Here is a 22,996-nt window from a genome sequence, read left to right on the forward strand (position 1 = left end):
TGAGTGCAGCATGAAACAAACTTGACCGTCACTTATCATTACGAAGCTAGTATATTACCAAAAGCAATGGTTCAACTCACTTACATGAAACTCACAAATGCTATCTTTATGACCAACAAAAAGTATTTATTTCTTCATAAAGTATAAGGTGTCCCTTCTAAACCCATAATCCTTATTAACTGTTCATACTGCACATGTATGAGTTGTTGCAACTGACATGTTTTGATGAAGAGGCGTTTAACCTGACCAATATAAGCCTAATATATGCAAGTACATCGAAGCTCTTGTGCCAGCTTTGTACTGACTGTGACCTACTTGTCAAAGCTCCATCCTCTCCTTGCATTTAATACTGATTCCAATAAATAACAACAAATCTCACTAGAGAAAATGAAAGTGTACTCATATTTGGGAGTCAAAAATAGGGGCATTTATTTTATAGCTGGACTGGTATAATTTTTCAACATCAGGAGTACATACTCCTTTTTTGCAATACAGGATTACTTGAAAACCTTAAGAGTACATTTAGAGTGCAGAATGGAATTTAATGTAGTGTCAGTAGTCTTGTGTATTGTTTCATATATGCAGCCTAACACTGCTTGTCTAAACAGGTCAATATACAATAAAACAATACTTTTTTCAGATAAATATGTCTGTAAATTTGGGGGACTTCAATTGGGTTTTAAAGATTGTTGCCTCATCTAAACAAACAATAGGAAACAGGTCATATAAATAAAATGAACATAGAATGATAAACCTGAAAATGAAGTAGGTTTTTTTTTATTAAACATATAGGTATCTCAGAACTTGCTGAAAATTTTCTCCCAAATCTTTCAAATCAAGCGGACAAAATAACTGACCAACTGAACAGTTATTAGGAACTGTTTCGAACGAATAATACCACAAGATGCACGGATAAAATGGGACGTTGAATTCTATTTGTGGAACAGGCTATTTCAACTTACTTTCTACCTAGCATTACCTAGGCATGGTACCTGACAGAATGACATATAGTCAGTGGGACAGTCTATTTTCCTTGACAACCATAATTAACTTTACCATACGTATTTCCTTGGAAATGGAATTACTAGGGAATCCTGTTTTCCCAATGTGGAACTATCAGGCAGAATCCCAGGATTCTATGTTCCCAATTAATGAACAGAATATCTGGCACTATATAACTGTGATAGTTACATTAATATGACATAACTGTGATAGTTACATTACCATGATATAACTGTGATAGTTACATTACCATTGTATAATTGTGATATAACTGTGATAGTTACATTACCAGGATTCTGTTTTCCCAATTAATGAACAGAATATCTGGCACTTTATAACTGTGATAGTTACATTATCATGATATAATTGATAGTTACATTACCATGATATAACTGTGATAGTTACATTACCATGATATAACTGTTATATAACTGTGATAGTTACATTACCATCATATAACTGTGACAGTTACATTACCATGATTATGTTTTCCCAATTAATGAACAGAAGATCTGGCACTATATAACTGATAGTTACATTACCATGATATAACTGTTATATAACTGTGATAGCTACATTACCATGATATAACTGTGATAGTTACATTACCATGATATAACTGTTATATAACTGTGATAGTTACATTACCATCATATAACTGTGACAGTTACATTACCATGATTATGTTTTCCCAATTAATGAACAGAAGATCTGGCACTATATAACTGATAGTTACATTACCATCATATAACTGTGATAGTTACATTACCATGATATAACTGTGATATAACTGTGATAGTTACATTACCATCATATAACTGTGACAGTTACATTACCATGATTATGTTTTCCCAAATAATGAACAGAAGATCTGGCACTATATAACTGATAGTTACATTACCATCATATAACTGTGATAGTTACATTACCATCATATAACTGTGACAGTTACATTACCAGGATTCGGTTTTCCCAATTAATGAACAGAAGATCTGGCACTATATAACTGATAGTTACATTACCATCATATAACTGTGATAGTTACATTACCATCATATAACTGTGATAGTTACATTACCATGATATAACTGTTATATAACTGTGATAGCTACATTACCATGATATAATTGTGATAGTTACATTACCATGATATAACTGTTATATAACTGTGATAGTTACATTACTATGGTATAACTGTGATACTGTTGAATGTTGGTATTCTGAAATCTACTTTGTAAACAGCAGCATTCACAAACACTTCTTTTACAATCTTCAGTATCCCTCAAATATGTTATATATCAACGGCATCAATATCCCCCAAATATATGTTATATATCAATGTCATCAATATCCCTCAAATACATGTTATAAATCAATGTCATCAATATCCCTCAAATACATGTTATAAATCAATGTCATCAATATCCCTCAAATATATGGTATATATTAATGTTGTCAATATCCCTCAAATATATGTTATATAGCAACGTCATCAATATCCCTCAAATATATTGTATGTGTTAATGTTGTCAATATCCTTTAAATACATATTATTTTTTATTTCTGTGCTAATATAAAAATACTAAGATGCAAAGTTGAGAAACATATTAGTCCTAAAATCATAAATCCCAAATGTCAGATTCTACACTGCATGACAGTGCACGTACATTGTCAAATGACGTACAACAAATCGTACACACAGAATGTCTTATTGTCACATCACAGCTGTAACGTCAACAAGCACCTGCATATTAGTCAGCTAAGTCAACTCTATCTCACGTGAAACAATGACATCATGAAAACAAAGTTTTCTGACATGACACTGAAAACATAAACATCACACAGACATAGAAAAATAAATAATCAGCCATGGTTATTATCTTGATGGAAAACAAACCACAAATTATCAATGAAGTAGAATAAAGGCCCAATTCTGTTGAATCTCTGAAGCTATTTCGTAAAGTTTCCTCCCATCCCATCATGGAAGGCAATGGTCATTGCCTGCCTAAGTGACATTCCATGCAAGATCTTCCTGCTTCCTTACCTTAATTAATTAACAACCAGCAAGGGAATAACGACCCATAGCTTTCCAATTCCAAAACATGAAAACATCAAAGATGTTTCGATCCTTATTTTCGAACCACTTCACATTGAAAAGGTCAGAGTGTGGCAAAGGAATTTGTAACCTGAATTCTGATAACAAGGATTATAGAAAGTCAGTTTAATCATCATTTATTCAGGGGCATGAGATTTAAGTCATTTAACACCAAGAACGTAGGTGTTTACATTTGAGGCATGATATCTAAGACTCGGAAGCAATATTTTGGTTCTGGGAGCATGTTACTAAAAATAGCTTAAATTCCTGTCTGTCTTTGGCATTATATTGATCTCAGTGTTTACAACAAAAAATCATGTCAAATTAATAAAATTGCTGTTAAATAACTGTTTACTCTGATTAAATGTCAAGTTTATCAATATATCACATGCATAATAATTGTGACATGGCCCAAAATTATCATGCATATTTGATAAGATTACAACAACATATATTGCATTATGCCAATAATTAATTCCTAATCACTGTATTACATCACTAATCCATCTGCATGATTGCTAATCTCCACAGTCGGGGATTTATTTGGTGTCAGGTTTCCAAAATGACTGCTACAGGATAATGACATGTATCACTGCACTCTGACTTCTGTAATGTGGCAAGCTTTCTATTCATATTTGCATGACAATTACACACAGATGTTGTGATGAAGATTACATGTTTGCTGCACACCTCATCCTGACAACAGGGACGTGATATAGGTGTTACACCCTGTGAAGGATGTATGTAGGTTATACAACAAGCACTCACCATCTCCCAGGTCAACCTTCACACTGGTTCCACGGAACACAAAATACAGCACCAGGCGTTTTTTGAAGGGAAAATGACTGACAAACTTGACGACTTGTTTGTATAATTCCGATATCGTATCCCAAGCTGGAGGGACAAGAGCGCAGGTCCCTTTGTCCGTCCTCTGACCGTGATCCCAACCACAGATCTCCATTTTGGAAGGAGCCTTTTACCAAACTGCTATTGATCTGAGAGAGACCGGCTTCCCAGCCAGGAACAGTCCATTGTTGCCAGTGGGGGGAGCTAGGAGGCTGGCCCTGCCAATGAAAGAAAACTACCATCACCAAAACAAACAAAAGAAGCTTGGGTGGAACAGAGAGAGGGTCATGCTGTATCAACAAAAGGCTGTTAATCACTGACTGAGTCATAAAACTGTAACTTATAATTATTCAATTAACCATGTGAGAGCTATTTGTCAATGCACTTGATGTTCATAGTAAACAAATAGTCAGAAATACGGCATGGATGGATAACTTTGAATGCATACTTTCAACGATTTTGCATCATACATACTCTCAGCAGTTTTTATTCACACAATTTATATAATGTTTTTAAATAGATACAAAGCTGAAAAACATTATCAGGAAACAGTTTTCATCACATGAGGTCACGAATGACAGCCATCTGTTTCAACAGACATGCATGAAAATATAATCTGACAGTTTGCACGTACACCGATTAGATAAGTGCACTGAGGTCCTTTTGTAAAACTGTCATAATTATAAATGAAAACCCACAACCTTTCAACAGGGATTTTCTCAAAAGTACTGTGTCCCTTTTTTTTCAATGATTACTTACAACACTTGTTTGAAAGGCATTTCAGAAGTTGTACAGATAAAGGAAAACAAAGTTCTATGGAAAGTCAACTTCTTTATTGCACTGGATGTGACATTTCGATGCAGGTACTAACATCCTTATCAAGCAATGGTGTTAGCAACCCCAAAACATCGCACCCAGTACAATAAAGAAGTTGGCTTTTCATAGAACTTGGTTTTCCTTCTGTTTATTGAACACATGAGAGATAAAAAATAGAGATGGTCTTTAGCATCTTTTTATAAATTTCAATGCAACTTCAAAAATATGAGTCTACATTTCATCACATACGTTTAAGAGAAGGGACATAAAAACGTCTGGAAAAATCCCACAACTAACTCCATGTACATCTGCTGCTGTGGTGGGTGGTTTGCAGGTCTTTGTCTTCTGTATGTGTATGATGTCTTCTTGTTTCAAACTTCTACATTCTCATTTTATACATTTAAGACAAAACAGAATATTTTCATGAGATTAACATATCCTTACACCAACATTTCCATGAATAAAAGAAAAGCAATCACCACAAGAAAGTATATTAATATTGCATCAAAAATAGCAGCAAATATTTCAACAATACGGAAATTACTATTTCAGTGACAAGGAAGTAACATGTTGATATTCAAAATGGAAAATGCATTATGATAACTCTCTTTTGCTCAACCAAGTTGTTTAACTTGCTACTTTACACAGGAAGGGAAGACAGAAAAATAGATTTCATGTCTTTCAAGGCCAGACAATATTTACTTCTTTGTTCATGTGATTTTTCCGACTATCCTGGATGTTGCATGGGATAAAAAGATAAAAATGACTTTTCAGACTTTAATGTTTTAGCTCTTCAAGATCTTAATATGTTGTCATGTAAACAGTGTCAACTAAGCTAAATATAATAATTCATGACCTTAGCATGCTCAAGGACATTTCAAGTCCAAGATGTATGACTTTATTATTAGAGAAAAACAACCTGTAATTGAATGTTTACGAAAGCTGACAACAGCAGCTCTAGCATTAGAAGTCAGCAGAAGTTCCTTGTGCAAATGGCTGATTCACGTATTGGTAAACTTGTGAATGTGATCAGGTAAAAACGACCTGTGTGATTATTTATTGTGGATACACACAGACATCAGGACAGTCTGTCCTATAAAAATAAAATGACCTATGTCAACAAGAGTGAAACAAACTTTTGTGGCCGAGGAGAGATGTTATTCCGCCAGAAACCGGAAACTATAATCCCTACTTCACAATGTTTTCACATCACAATCTCTGTTCTGACTAGAGAAAAACTGGGTTTAAAATTTTAACCTGGGGCTCCTTCTCTATTCACTTCAAACAGCCCCAGCCCCAGCCCCAGCCCCAGCCCCAGCCCCAGCCCCAGCCCCAGCTAGCCCAGCCAGTCGAGCCCAGCTGTTCATACTTCAACTATAAATTGAGAATTACTGTACCACTGAAACACCTTGGTTCAGACAAACCACTATTCGATAGTCAAAACAAAGAGTATACCATCACAGAGTATTGAATGCGGTTTAAGACCCCTTTTTCAGCAATATTATGGTTGGTGATACTGAAAATGGTCTCTACATGTGGTGAATCAAACCCAGGCCTTCTGTGTAACAAGTGACCACTTGAACCATCAGGCTTCCCTATCACCACCTCGGAATAAGGTGGAGTGAGATATGTTTCTGGCCTCTGTGAACAATATTCTAGTCACATCATGGTAGAAGACCCTTAAATCATCAGCTAGTTATGTGGAGTAAGAAACCCATGTTCCATGCAAAGAGTGAACACTAAAACCATTAGAATACCTCATGATTCTGTGCCAGATAGAGCTATTAATGTCACAAGTGAGTTGGTCTTCCTTTGATCACCTGTCTATTCCCTCTGGGCATTGTGACCACAGATCAATATCATTTGGAGCAAGGTTTTATGGGTCGTGAATGCCTACCTGTGTCCTATACACAAAAAACTGACAATGGAAGCAACAAAATTTATCAGCACATCCACAAGGATGCAGAAAAAGTCCAAATACTTTTTGTAAAAACTTGGATCAAGTAACAGTAAGTTATTACCGAGTCTGCTACTAGCCGGTATCATTTGCAATTAAATGACTGTAACAATGTGATGATCATGATATGATAACAGTAACTGAAGTACAACAATGCTTCATCAGAACATTAATAATAATACTTCAGTCTCTGGGACCTCCATTTTGTAGTCCAGGACCATTGTAAATTCAGAGTAAGAGTCCCAGAGGCCTTCAAATACATGACTCGTCGTAACTCCCTGCTAGAGGCAAAACTTCAACAGTTTATGGACTTGGTTGTCAGGTTCTCCGAAATGGTTGATACATGTCATCATATCCTTGTGCTGTAAATGACTTGACTGTCTGATACAAATTTTATTATTTAACAGCCTGCCCTCATATAAGTGGAACAGTAAGGAGGAGTGCTATACATCCCACAAACTCTGATGATCCAACAACCAACTCATCCCAATATAAACGTCTGATAATACAAGAATGTCTGACCCGTTTCCACAATCCTCAACTTCACACTTCACCCGTGTAAGACTGAACCAAACAAGGTGCTCTAACTTTGATGTCATAGCAAAGACGGCAACATGAACATGAAGAAGTTGTTTGTACATGGGCATCCGCTGCAACTATGTGCGTAAACCTCTGACAAACACACCGTCTGCTACTGCGCCAACATCGGCATGGATATGTGCAGGTTGTCACATCCAGACAGCAGTTTGCACAAGAAAATGTTGCTGCAGGTCATGGTATGACAGACATGGCCATGGAATGGGTGCACCTGCCAGCAGTCAAGGTATTGTTTCACACAGGCATGGTCAGCGTCACAGACACCACCATTGGCAGTTCGATCAAGGTGCGCAGAATGATTCTAATAACAAGTGTATTAGAATCACATGGCTCACATATCCCCGCTTCCCACTTTGGGACATGGCTGACATTGATATACAAGAAGATGACATATCCACCCCACCCCACCCCACCCCACCCCCCACATATTTGAAAGGACAAATCATCTGACAGTTACTTGATGTTTTCTTAGATTAAGACTGAATCTTTCTATGGAAGTCATGAAAAACATAAACATCATATATCTGTAAACAGCAAAAAGCACCACTTCAAGATGTGTCTGATATTTCTGCCAAGATCTGTTGAAACATATGAAATGGTTTTCAAGTTATGTTCTGGAAACGAAACCAATCCCTCCATTTTGAGACTAAGTCAGAATTGTTTCCATTGAAACCGAGAAAAATAAAAATGCCAAAACATTGTAAATAGCAAAAGGCACCACTTTGGGGTCTTCTTCAAATACCTGCAAAGTTTTGCTGTAAGACATTGAATAGTTTTCAAGTTGAAAAGCTCTGGAAACGAAGCCCATCCCTCTATTTTGAGACTAAGTCCAAAACGTTTCCATAGAAACCCAGAAAATTATAGATCACAAAAACCTGTAAATAGCAAAAGGCACAACATTGGGGTCTGCCACATAATCTACCAAGTTTTGCTGACAGATATTATGAACTTTTTGAGATGTGCTCCGGAAACGAAGCACACCTTTCACTTTTGAGACTTAGTCTGAATTGTTTCCATGAAAACTGAGAAAATCATAAATCACAAGAACCTGTAAATAGCAAAGGGCTCCATTTTAGCTTCTGACTGGTATATCTACCAAGTTTTGCAGAAAAACAAAGAACGGATTTTGATGTCTGCTCCAGAAATGAAGCCCATCCCTCAATTTTGAGACGAAGTCCAAAAAGTTTCCATGGAAACCAAGATAATAATAAATCACAAAAAAATGTAAATACCAAAAGGCACCACTTCAATTTCTGATTCATATATCTACCAAGTTTTGCAGAAAAATAGAGAAAGGATTTTGAGTCCTTCTCTGGAAACGAAGCCCATCCCTCCATTTTGAGACAAAGTCTGAAACATTTCCAAGGAAACCAAGAAAATCATAAATCACAAAAGTCTGTAAATAGCAAAAGGCACCACTTTCGGTTCTGATTGACATATCTACCAAGTTTTGCAGAAAAATATTGAATGGTTTTTTAGTTCTGCTCCAGAAACGAAGCGCACCCCACCATAAGACATGGAAAAACAAAAAAAATATAAATGCCAAAAATCTGTAAATAGCAAAAGGCACAACCACAGGCTGTGATTACTATATCTATCAAGTTTGGTCTAAAAAAATTGAATGGTTTCTGAGTTATGCTCCATCGATTATATCCTCTGCATTACATGCCGGGGGGATAATAATGTGACAAGGATCAGCAGCTCAAAAAAACTTTCTTCTTGACTCTACCAAACTTTATATACATGTTAGATAAAAGTTTTCCCATACACACCTTTATTTGCATATATGAAATGAAGAAATTAACTGCATAGAATCAATCAACCCTATATTTGTACTTATGGCATAAACATAACAACCCATGTAGATACAAAATATGTTATCACATGTTGATAACATCAAGAAAATACCTAATCTAGATACAGAGAATAAGCCACATACTGGTTTATACGACTTGAAGAAAGACCATTAAAAGTTAACATCACTCTTTGAAAAATCACATTTTGCAAATAAATAGCACATGGCACATCTATGGATCATGATTAGTTTGTGCATTAGGTTTGGTGAGCCTAGCATGTATAGTTTAGATGATATGCTGTGGTCAGGAAACAATTAAACACATTTTGCACCAAGTCATTTATCCATGGAAACAATAACAAAACAAATTCTGAACAAAATTTTAAATAGCAAAAGGCACATCAATGGGTAATGATTAACATGTGTGTGAAGGTTGGTGAACCTAGTATGAAAACTTTATGAGATATGCTCCGGACAAAACCATCAAACACATTTGGCACTAAGTCGTGTGTCCATGGAAACAGTACAAAACAAAATTCTGAAAAGAAGCAGTCGCATGAGACAAATCTATGGGTGATGATTAACCAGCGTGTGAAGTTTGGTGAACCTAACATGTAAACTTTAAGAAATATGCTCTTGACGAAGTTTCCAGATGGAAGGATGGCAGCACGGGTAGAATGAATGCTAGATACAACTGTTACTTCGTAGTGGGGCTATATCATAGCTTTATTTGTAGAGCTGACTTACTCGATATATTTCAGGGACTTGCTTTACCTATTTAGTATCTATATTTTCATATCTGGCCCCTTATCTGCAGCAAATCTGTTTAAATATTCTTAAATCAGAATTTTACCATGTCCCACTTCTTATTAATGATTGATGGTGTGGTTTGCAGAACTGACTTCACTCCAAATGATTGTGGGCTTATGAGGATTTGATAACTACGTTTATATCACTAGAAATGTGGAGACCGACAAAGAGAAATGTGAAAGGCAAATTGGGCATGTGAAGGGCAATATGGAAATGTGAAGATGGACAAAGAGAAATGTGAAGGACAAATTGGGCATGTGAAGGGCAATATGGAAACGTGAAGATGGACAAACAGAAATGTGAAAGACAAATCATGAAGGGCAATATGGAAATGTGAAGATGGACAAACAAAAATGTGAAGAGCAAGTTGGGCATATGTAAATCAATGTTGAAATGTGAAGATGGACAAACAGAAATGTGAAAGGCAAACTGGGCATGTGAAGGGGCAAGGCAGAAATATGAAGGGACAGAACATGGTGCAAAACCCTAATCTTTTCCCGATAAAGACATAAATACACCAAATCAAACACCGGCTCTACACCGTCAACATATTATTAATGAATGCCATATTATCACAACCTTAACAAGTCAAACATCTTCAGTGTCACTTTACACAACAACCATGACCTTTCATTACTGTACCGACAAATCATCGAAACCTTGGACTTCAGCACAAACATTTCAATACTATTACACCTTAGTAAGTTGGGTTCCATGTCCATAGTTTAAGTGACATTCAGTGAAATCACCAACACCATGAAGTACAAAGTTGAATATTAACAATGCAGGAAAAACAAAAACAAGCTCATCTCTCATGACAGATGTGCCATGATAAAAAGGGCCGAGTTCATAACCTATTTTGTTTATGTAGTTCAGAATTTAGCATAACCCAGGAGGTTAATCCCTAAATCCCTCAGCCCCATTACATACTGTAATAACAAATGTCTACTTTCTGGTAGAAGACTAAATGTATAATTTAATAAAACATTATACAAACTATGATTAAAACAACATTCTGTTAAACTGCTGCACTACCAGCTTACAGAATGGCTGACCATGTTGTAACAGTCAAATGGCGAACGCCAGCTTGCCATCACAGACAACACACCGAATGTCGCCATTATCCTATAGAAAGCTTGGTAAATTGACAGAAGTACCAATTTCAATATCAGTCAATATGATCTATTCAGTTTTATTTGAAATACTGCCTTAATGAACATAAGGACCTTGACCCTTAACCTCTGACCTCATATACCCCACAATCTATACAGTTTCACACACGTCTGTGAGAGATGGATGTTCTTCAAGGTTGGAGGTTTAGACTGAGGGCATTCTACCTAGTTTGTCCATGGGAATTTGAAACAACTGCAAACCTGATACATGTATTCTACTTACAGTGACATTTCGGCAGATAACCAATCCTGAGACTAAGTCTCAATTTTTCTGACAGATTTTGAAACTAAGCATGAAAGTGAATATATATATATTATTTTCATCAACAATCGATCTGTTACCTATACTTAGCCAGCACTACAAACTACTCTGGCCACGACCAGCTTGCACTTGTCAAAGGGTATAGGCTATACATCATCTCAGGATCTCATGGATCAGGTCGGTTTGATCATCCACATGAGAAGAACCATCACTACAGCATCTAATATGACTGTGTACAAAGCATTTTAGTAGAGGTTCTGAAAATGGAAACATCTTTTCATTGCAAACACGAGTGAAATAACAAACAGTATTTTAAGTCAGGAAAGTAAGTGAATTCATTAAAACTGTTTGAGCTTGATCCCTCATAGCTTAAAGTGTTGTGAAACATGGTACATGAATCAATTGTTTGCTCCTGATGTACATTATCAAACACAGTGAGTTACATTATGAAGTGGAATCCTCAGAATCTCACTGTCTGGGCACAATGCTATCTGGATAAGAACTAGTGACACTAACCGGATGAGAACTGGTGTTACCATCTGGACGTCAAATAATGGTACTATTTGCATGACAACTGGTGGTACTAACTGGCTGACACCACCAGACCAATCTATGTGCTAGGTTTGGTGAAGAAATAGTGAACGGTTTTATGGTTTTGCTCTGAAAATGAGCATTACCACCAAATTCAAAGTTGAACTCATTGCCATGGAAATGTAAAATCAATGTGATAAGAATTAGGTATGACACTGGATTTAACATTTAACAGACATCAGTGTTAGATCGCTCAGAGAGCAAAATCCATCAAGTTCTGGTTCTCAAGCACTCATGCTACCTGTTCTAATTTTATATATGCCACATGATATATTGTCAGTCATCAGGAAAGCATTATGTAAGTGAAGTATGTAGAGTACATTTTCTAAATATCAAGTAAACAATTCTATCGATTGTCATCCTACTATCTCACATTAACGCAGGTGTCACGTTTCTGACTTCAATGAAATTCCAGAGCACATCTGATGCTGTTGAACCTAGAATTTAGTAGAAACATAACTGGGCAACTGGGATTTGAACCCAGACTCTCAGATACCTGACTTATCCAAAGGCCAAAACTCTACTACTATGTATCATATCAACTTTGGGTGTCGAAGACAAGAGGCGAACCAAGGTCCTGCTCCTACAAAACATTACAAATCTATTAACAGACTTAAAGACAACTAAATACTAAATAATGGTCTCATACATTACTCTGAAAATAACATATTCTGGTTAATTTAGATTACCAATTCAGAATACATCAGAATTGTTTTTCTTAAACAATTATGCAAGTGTACATACTGAGGATACTAGACTGTTTTTATTAAAAAAGTTCACGATTTTGTTTCATTACTAAGTCATTCATGAGTTTGGTAAAAATCTTATCTCACAAAAGCGAGTTTCGTGTTCTGTGTAACTATATTACTTTCTAACATAAACTGATAGAAACTGCCCAGTGTGTGATTACTAGAGTCATCGTTTTGCACGTCAAGCAACGACACCGAAATCAGCAATGTAACTGTAAACCATGACATCAGACATCCAGCATCTTGTAATGTTATAATAACATTGTACATTTATTAAACAGTGATATCTTCAACGGGTGAGAAATAAATTCATATAAATATACACTTGAAGCTAAGAAATATACTCATTATCTGATCACTACACACAATGCCTCCATTATCTTCATATTAAAAAGATAATAATATTTAGTTAAAAACTGTAAAAATCTCACTTGAATCTCATAAAAATATGGCGTCATAAAGATATGATCAACTTACAACTAGGAAATGGCCACTGACAATCACACAATAACACGATAGGGCACAGCTCACAAGTTGTCAACACAATCACAGTCTGGCTTCACAACTTCCTACACTGGGATTTGAAGAACAGACTGAACACAAACATCGACACAACTTCCTATTTATGCCAAAAGTAAATCCGTGTACATGCAGGATGTCGACCAAAAAAGGCCACGTGCTATCACAGGGTCAACTTGACTGACATGAAAGGTTAGTTTGAAGAAGTCTAGAGATTGAGTCACCGTGTCTCCACAACACAGGTATCTCCAACATGTTGTGCCTATAACCATAACACTGATAAAATGTGCTCGTTAAGTATGTAAATTTCACTTGGTTTAATATACATTTAATCTATTAATTGTTACAGCATAAGATTTTTTTTTTTTTAATTCTTTCAAAACTTTAAAACATTTGAGAATACTCTTTCTACAAAAATTAAAATATGACAGTAAATTGTTTTTGAGGGTGATTTTTTTTGAGCAAACGTTTGTCTCTTCTTCAGTTTAACTATTTGACGCATACTTCATTTTCTAATAACAGTCATTGTTCAAAAGTCAGTCTTGAGTAAAACTTGGAAATACTTTTTCTTTACATGTATTTCCATTTCTCTTCCTCTTAACATCACTTAACCAGACATATAAACATGTCAATTAACATGATTTTTTTTAATATGTCATGGTATACGTGCAGAGCTGCACTTATACACGCAGTGCGCACAGCGGGAACATCCACCGGTCATGTGATGTGTTAGTTTTTGGTTTACAGAGTTGCAGTGGCATTTTCACGTGGTTTACACGAGACAGACATAATCTCAGTCTGCAGACAGGGCGTGGATGTGGGGCCCTGCCGAGACAACACGACATGACTTGAAAGGTCAGTTCAACTTCCCTGCTGATTTTAATTTGTCGAACAATAAAAAAAAAAAAAGGGGGTTGAAAAAAAAAGTTGACTCAAATTTTGCAATCTTATGTCTTGACATGTCTTAAAGTGCACCCTGTTCCTGACTAGATGGAGATGGTTTTAAGAGAGGTACCTTATTCTGCCCAAAGGGGTCTCAAAGGGAGACCCTGATCTGCTTGTCACAGATGGTCTCAAAAGAAGACCCCAATCAATTTCTGCCACAGATAGTCTCAAACGATGCCCTCATCTACTTCTGACACAATTGGTCTCAAAAGGAGATCCTGATCCACATATACCTCAAAAGGAGACCCTGATCTACTGTCACAGATGGCGTAAGAGGAGACCCTATCTACTGTCACAGATGCCTCAAAAGGAGACCCTGATCCACTGTCATAGATGGCTCAAAAGGAGACCCTGATCCACTGTCACAGATAGCTCAAGAGGAGACCCTATCTATTGTCACAGATGCCTCAAAAGGAAACCCTGATCCACTGTCACAGATGGCTCAAGAGGAGACCCTATCTACTGTCACAGATGCCTCAAAAGGAGACCCTGATCCACTGTCACAGATGCCTCAAAAGGAGACCCTGATCCACTGTCACAGATGGTTCAAGAGGAGACCCTATCTACTGTCACAGATGCCTCAAAAGGAGACCCTGACCCTCTGTCACAAATGATCTAGAAGGGAAGCCCTGATCTACTTTTGTCACAGATTCTCTCAAAAGGTGAAACTGATCTTCTGTCACAGATGGTCTCAAAAGGAGTGTTTATCTTTGTACCCTGAGATGTTAATCTCAGACAGCTGTTATAGCTGGAGTATACTGACTGTGGCACTACCGTTTGTAGAGATGTAGTCCTGACATAGCATAGAGGGTCAGGGAAGTACAATATTGATTCAGAGCAATCATTGCTGACATACTGCCATTAGTCATACACTGACTAGCGTACATGTATGTGATAACAGAAGAAATATGAAAACATGAAGACCAATATTTCAACCTCCCACAAAACCACAGAAATATAGGGTCACAAGAGGAGGGGAACAAAGGGGAAGAGAAAGATAAAGAGATGGCAGAGGAACAGAAGAGGAAAGAGAAAGAAGAGAAAGGGGCATTGTATCATGTACTAACAAAGTCACACTCCCATTAGTCATTTCTTGCTGAAGATCAGTTCTAACCTGGATTGCCATATGGACATTACACAATCGTTTACTAAAATGGTTCCTGCCAGATGATCTCACAAGTAACTTTAGTTAACAGTGCTACCAAGTTTATCTGATTGGTAGACCCTTTATCAGATACAGCTTGTAATTTCTTTGCAGAACATTCACCTGAAGGGTTCCTGGTACCTGACAAGGGGTCAGAGACATATATCCGGCTTATACAATCACGCCTGACAGAAGGTTTTATAACGTCTGTCAGCACGAACCAGGACTGGTCTTGAACAGGATCATGAGACTAGTCTCTAGCTGCCAAGGTGAAGGTTGTCACAATGAAACAGAATGACATTTGCAAATCAATACTCTCTTACCCAGACGCTTCTTGAGGTGAAGCAGGTAGGCTAAAACTGTCAGGACAGCGACACTAATCAATACATGTGGCCACTTTAATAAAATAATCAAGATTCGATTTTCTGCATGGAACAATAAATATTCTGCAATTTGCTGTGTTTGTATAAATGGCCTTGGGCAGTTTCCGTTACTATGGTTATGGGTGTCATATCTGGGTAAACGTTTGTTGACAGTGGATGTAATTAAAACTACAACAAATCTCAAACACAACAAATACATTGTGATCAAATACTGTCAACTCTCTCCAAATTGTAGGGAATCTGGGTCGAGATGGATACCTTAAATAACCAAAGATAGTATCCCTTTTCAGATTGCAGGTCTGAATTCCACACGCTTGTCATCTTACAGATATTCTGGGATCCAAGTTAAGTAGAAATTCTGGAGCAGAATACGATCCTCCTATTTCTTTTGTATTGAAATAATATCAAAACAGCGTGTCTACCCTTACATTAAATACTTTTTATGTTATGTTCCTCATGATGACAAAGCCAAGTATATATGTGAAGTCTGAGATAACCACGGTGTGTGGTATAACAGTATACCCATCTTCTTGAGGCCAGGGAATTATGAAAATGGCTTGGCGTCCGAGATAAACAAGGGGTGGTACACCTGTATACCCATCTTCCTGAGGCCAAGGTATTATGGATATGGCAAGGTGTCTGAGATAAACAAGGGGTGGTATGACAGTATACCCATCTTCTTGAGGCCAGGGAATTATGAAAATGGCTTGGCGTCCGAGATGAACAAGGGGTGGTACACCTGTTTACCCATCTTCTTGAGAACAGGGAATTATGGATATGGCAAGGTGTCTAAAATAAACAAGGTGTGGTATATAATGGATACTAAACTCACTTCCATGTAATACCATTTTTATTAAACGGGTTAATGATTTGGTATCAAACGAGCAAAAGCGAGATTGATAGGAAATCTTTCACCAGTTTAATAAAAATGGTATTTCACAGAAGCAAGTTTAGTATTCTGTTAATTACTAGCCAACATAAATTGACAGAAACTGCGGTGAATTTGCCTACAGTGTGAGGACTGTATGTACTTTCCGCGAGTCAAGAAAGGTCTAGTAAAATTGCGACTGCGACATTAGCATTGTGACGTCACAGCTTCAAGCGGTATTACACTACTGCCGTAAAAATATTACACTGCAGTATCTTCCACGGGCGAGTAATAAAACAGTATACCTATCTTCTTGATGCCATGGAATGACGGAAGTGGCTTGGTGTCCGAGATAAACAAGGTGTTGTATATCTGTATACCCATCTTCATGAGAACAGGGAATTATGGAGATGGCAAGGTGTCTGAAACAAACAAGGTCTGTGGTCTACCTGTATACTCATATTCTAAGAGGCCTGGGAACAAGGTGTGTGGTATATCAGTATGACTGTACCGAGAAATAAGCGAAATAATTTCCTGTGACAAACAACAGCCTGTACAGTATGCTACAATGTCAACAAAAGACAACACAACAAGGTAATAAATCAATCTATATCATTTTGAACAAAACCATTGCCACATATTTTCAAGATGGCTGCGCCCCACTGAAACATGATCACCAGAATTTTTCACAACCCCAAATGAACCTCAGCTGCAATAACTCACATAGTGTGTAATAAGCAAAACGACACTTATCTGTAAAGTGATTCAGCTCGTGTCTACTATTGATTCACCTGTTCAATCGAGAGCTTTGCACAGGTGCTTGTGAGTAATACCTCTGTGTAGCTAACTCTTACCCACATCCACAAGGCTGATTTGTCAGAATGATTTGGAGCAAAATAATGAAAAAAAAAAAAAAATCAATTTATAAAGCAGTACCAATTGTTAGTTGTCAGGGTCAATGGCTGTCTACATGTTCATAAATGATCAATAATTGTACACCAAATCTGACACATAATTCATATCATGAAAAAATAGATGTCAATTTCACGCAATGATCAATATCATGTATGACTTCTAGAATGTTCACATTGCTGCTGATAACAAATAAGTATCAGCCAGTACATTTCCATACATTTTAACTGTCAATACACAGCCGTCTCCATTCAAAGTATAACAATGTACTGTAACATAAGTATTAATACAATGTGATATGGACCAACTTGACTCCACAAACCTAGTTAACGGCTACAGAAATTCATGCAACATGTCAGCTGTACGACCTGTAGTGACACAAGGCTCTGCTGATAATTGTCCATGGAACAGCCATGTCAGCAATACATTGTTAGGTATTAAATTATTTGCTTATTAAATTGTTCAAGTAACAGATCCTAACACTGAAACAGCGATTACGCCTACCATGTACACAGTGCCAAAACACAACACAGAGTTGCTACAAAATGCAACTAAGTATATATATGGTTATTCAGTATGAGATGAATTAAATGACAGTCTATACTGCATATGCCAGGGCATTTATTATTAGTTCAGCTGAAGAGGACCCATTGTCAACGTAGGCTCTATAGATATGTACTCCTGGTATGTTTCTGTATACAGATATGTAGGGCAGCTCAATATTATCAGTAAACCAGTATATACCGGTACAGTATCTTACGATATGATTATTGCAATATGGTTCAAATTCTGCAATATATTGGGTCATCCAGAGTTAGCTCCCTTTACATTATCTGCCCTTGATTTCCAAAGTCACAAAAAATGTTCTCTAAAAGTACCAAAATTGGTTTTATTTCTGTTGGTTTCACGTAATACTGTGTCTTTATAAGTGGCGCTACAAGTGCCAAATAATCTACCAAATGCTTTAAGTCTTGAGGGTTTGAACCAGGTTTTGGAAGAATCAAATGGTCTCAAAATTGGACCAATTTTTTGATATAACAAATTTCACTAAAAGCAAGGTCGATGGATGTCAACTTCTTGTTGTGAATACCAGGATGTTTCAAAGTGTCTGTTTGTTCCTTGATCTGCAATTCACAATAAAGAACATCCATACACCTTGCTTTTCTTTCTCAATTTCCATTTCTAAATGAACTTCAAAGATTTCACCAATATTTTATTTTGGCTTATAAGCAAGCCCCTGGCTCTGAGTGACCATTTTGTGTGCTTCATTATAATATGTATGTTATCAATTTATCATAAAGGCGAAAGTTTTATAAGTGATGTAGGGCAATCATGATATTCTTTTCAAGGTTCTTAGACTCATTCAATGAAAGTTTGAAACATGAGATTCTCAGTTCAAGTAGTTCACCTAAATCATGTTTTTGTTCAATAGCTCAGGTTTATACTAGAGTTAATCTGAATGAATCAATGACATACGGTAACAATACTGAATTAATTATAGTTCACTGAAAAGCATTCTGTTGGAGAAAACTGATGATCACTGATGATGAAAATCATGTTATATCATGTAACATTACCCTTATCATTATGTCTGCAAAACTGTGTTGCAATACAGGCCCTAGATTTTCAAAGCCAGACCCCCCTCAGTAACTGAAGGAATTACAGCTTAAATTTGAAAGAATTGCATCTCAAATGTAAACAAACGCAGCCAACTTGGAAAACAATTGCAGCGATATCGGTAGTTTAGCGGTAATAACATAAACACAACGCTCCTATCGGAAACAATGTCGGTAATACTTGAAACAAGCTCAGCCATCTTCAGAGATTTCTCGGCTCTGTTCCCTTGACTTGTCGGTCACGTCCTGAAACTCACTCATCAAAACATGGCGTCAATGGAAGCGGCACCCATCTCGGTGAGTTTTGTTTTTAGTTTCTACTGTTTTCATTTATTACAATTATCCATCTTTGACCACCCGTGTTGAATGCGTTTAGATATGAGGTGTTGTCAGAGCTATAGATTATAAACTTTTATAAGAAATGAATCAGTAAATTCACGTATCTAACAGGACTCACAACACTGACTGGTGAAGATATTTTACAAGGGGTAAATATTTTATTTCAGGCTATGATGACTGGTGTTTCTGATGCAAACGACTATCTGCTTGGACAATAGATGTATGGCACTTGTATAAGTATACATAAAAATACACAGTAGTGTCAGAATTTAAACTGCTGCTCAAAACGTAATATTTATGTTTCTGACTAACTGTTACTCTCTATACAGAATTTCTTCAATTGTCAGGGATGTGTAATCATCACAAATTCTCAATAAAGACTTCCAGGGAATACTCTTTTGCGGAAGGTGTATCTATGATTTTCTTTAACGTTGAGATCGGTGGTAGTATAGGAACTAGTTGTAAGATTTTAATGTGGCAATAGTTAAAGAATTACTGTTGGGAACAACATAACGGCTGATAATGTTTAAAAAAGAATTTTCATTATTTCACAGAAGCTACGACACCCTAGACTTGCTTTGTCTCGTGTTCTGTCGTATGAAATGCCGTGACAATATAGCAACTTTTCATAGCATTTTTCCTGTTATCTTCTAACATGTCAATTCGTACACATTTGGAAATTAAACAAACGACACCTTTCTAAACGAAAAATCAGAGCAAAACATTTGTCAGTTAATTGCTTTTTGTTGTAAACAATCGTTTTTTCAATGAAGGTGACAACGGCAACGCATTTGCTGGGTTCTTTCTTTACATGTAGCAAGTTGTCACAGCACACTTTGAGCCGAGAACCAGACCGGAAGCGAAAAGTTGGACCTTCGCTTATATCATTTCAAAAGGAGAGTTATAGCCCCTCGCAACAAAAAGATCATCCATTGTTTCGCCAGTGGGCTGTGTTTGTTTACATTTGAGATGCAATTCCTTCAAATTTGCTGTAATTCCTTACATTACTTAGGGGGGCCTGAAAGCTGTCTTAGCGCTAAGATAGTCTTAAGTGTCATGCACTAACATATAGCTGACAAGTATCTTAGTGCTAAGTACGCTTCGAAAATCCAGGCCCAGTGCTTCAATTAAACTCTCTACATCAAGGCTCTTTATCATTTTATTTATCTGTAAACCACTTGCATTCAGCCATTCACAATGGGGACTGGGAGCCTGAAGGCGTGGTGTAACAGCAACTAGGAAGATATTTTCATTTATCTAAAAAAAGAGTATGACACTTACAATCAAGAAAATGACACAGTGCAGAAAGGAATCGTCCTAGAATATATTTCTGTATTCTGGTTTGTCCAGGGTACATTTCATTGTATACAGAAACAATATTATTAGGGGAACACAACCAACAGTCCATTTATCTGTAGTTCACTGTTTACAGAGGTTGAAATAGCTACCTGTTATAGATCTTTTCCCTGATTGGCAATGCATGGAAGCATGCAATTAGTGTGGAAATTATGAAGAACCCTCACACTGGGTTAATTAAATGTCAAGAATATCTGGTAATCATGGTATATGATATACCCAGCAGTGCATTCACACATGACATGTTATGGCCAACAATTTGTCCAACTTAAAACGAAGGTGAAGAAATAGAGAATACTACAGGAGGTCTCATTACATACTAATTATATGAAATGAGTGTCCTTTCTAAGGTATCTGACAGAGTGAATTTTATTTATTACCCACGTCTTATATGCATCAAATTGACAAAATAGCCTATTTTTGTTACTTTTGTGGTTACAAATTGAAACCAGTTTCAGAAAGACGCAGCAGAAGAATGTTCTACCATTGTCTACTTTTCGCATGACGTCACACTGTAGTGATATCACTATGCATGCCCTCTTGGTAACCAACGTCACAATGCATGTCAGTTGTCACCGCCTCGAACAGCCACCTACAGTAAACTACTCTGTAGAATCCTGTTTCTTGCTTTGCTTAACTCAGCTAACATCACTGGTGAAAACATGGCCTGTATGTTTTTCGACAGACATAACGGCACAATTTGACTCACAATGTTCGCCAGTGTCTACATTCCCACAAAGCACATAACTATATAAGTTGTAGAATGACTGAATTCATGTGTTTCTTACAAATGGAAACGCTGCCAGTTCTGTCACAACGTGACATAACTGAGATGTCATCAGTTGTCCAATCAAATCGTTAGAATCTTAGGTCAAGTCGTTACAACACGTGATATGACACAGTAACTCAATACGACACGCTGTGACGTACGCGATTAGTATGCAACTACCCATATGTTGACCATGTGGGTAATTCTATCAAAAGATAATAAATAAACTTTGATAATAAATTAACTTTGATCGTGCAGGCACGATCACTGTGACAAGGATGAAAGGGATCGTTCAAAATTTATGACTAGGTGGGATGATGATGATTTATATGGAGTTGCATGTAAAACATGAATTCCCCCTATAAGTTAAAATCATCATCACTGACCCCTCCCCAATCCCCACTATAAATTATGAACGCTCCCTAATGGGTCCCATATAGTAAATCTATGTTTTAATAATGAGTCACACAATGCAAATATTTAATCAAAATGTACAAAGGACCTATTTCCAAACACTAAAGGACCAAAGAAATCAACTATTTTCACCAAAAAAATCCCAATTTGTCTCAAACACTGACATAACATTTTGAAACCTATACAGGTCCTCTTCCGTTTTCAGTTTACCGGCTTGGATTCGCCTTTTTGTCGTACGTTTAAAAATGACACCCAATCTTCAGAGTGTTCTTTGCTTTCATAACACAAGCCATATTAGTATAATCGTGAGATAATCGACTCCTAAACAGAGCTGACAGCGTATCACCTCACTCTGGGACGAGAGTGACGATCGATTTAAAACATGTGCATCACAATGAGTTGTTAGCTGGCTAGGAGCCTGTCACTAAGTTTACTCTGAAAAATCAAGGTAATTGTTTATGTACATCGTCGGAGGACATACATACCCACGGCATATGATGTCATCTTTTCAGCTGAATTCATCAACACATCATATTTTCAAAATACGAAGGACTGGCGCACTTCACAGTTTGAAAAATGTCGACATTACACTGTGACAACAGCTGTTTGGAGCTTTGAAAGTGTAAATAAATACTCAACAATTGTGACGTTTTGATTGGATGGTATATAAAGTAACATGCATTGATTACACTGGCATACTACAGGCCGCATATAATCTCCCGCCATTTCATGAAGGGTCCCATGGTGTAATGGTTAGCACTCTGGACTTTGAATCCAGCGATCCGAGTTCAAATCTCGGTGGGACCTTATTTTGCAAATAATTAATAGAAAGATGATTTTTTCAAACATTTATTCATTTACATGATGTCATGCTTTAAATGAATTTTGAATTATATCACGTTTTATCTGTCAAATGAACATCTTTGTATGTGAAGCAATATGTTTGTAAATAGTATATTGTTAGATTTTAAAGTAAACTTATATGAAGTAAAATTAATAACCAAAACTTAAATATTTAATGTTTAAACCTAAATATGTA

The 22,996-nt window shown here is 36.7% G+C and overlaps 1 protein-coding gene and 1 non-coding gene across 5 annotated transcripts in view; one reads left to right on the forward strand and one right to left on the reverse strand.

The window, feature by feature from the left end:
* Positions 1 to 22,573, reverse strand: part of LOC137261082 (uncharacterized) — a 54,959-nt gene extending 32,386 nt beyond the window's left edge. Inside the window, exons 1-2 of one of the 4 annotated variants that reach the window (XR_010954838.1) lie at positions 13,170 to 13,362; positions 3,866 to 4,161 (exon numbers count right to left, since the gene is read on the reverse strand). Coding sequence is in view for 3 of the 4 variants with exons in the window: in XM_067798752.1 (XP_067654853.1) it covers positions 3,866 to 4,058 (193 nt within the window). In the remaining variant the exon portion in view is untranslated. Of the gene's footprint in view, positions 1 to 3,865; positions 4,162 to 13,169; positions 13,363 to 16,856; positions 16,974 to 22,442 lie in introns of those variants that run through there. The other 3 variants (XM_067798752.1, XM_067798754.1, XM_067798753.1) reach the window with 3 other exon arrangements.
* A 119-nt stretch (positions 22,574 to 22,692) lies between these two features.
* Positions 22,693 to 22,764, forward strand: Trnaq-uug (transfer RNA glutamine (anticodon UUG)). Its single transcript has one exon. It is a non-coding gene; the product is annotated as a tRNA-Gln (tRNA).
* Positions 22,765 to 22,996: the final 232 nt, after the last annotated feature.

The sequence above is a fragment of the Haliotis asinina genome, chromosome 14 (genome assembly GCF_037392515.1).
Source record: "Haliotis asinina isolate JCU_RB_2024 chromosome 14, JCU_Hal_asi_v2, whole genome shotgun sequence".
Lineage (NCBI taxonomy): Eukaryota > Metazoa > Mollusca > Gastropoda > Lepetellida > Haliotidae > Haliotis > Haliotis asinina.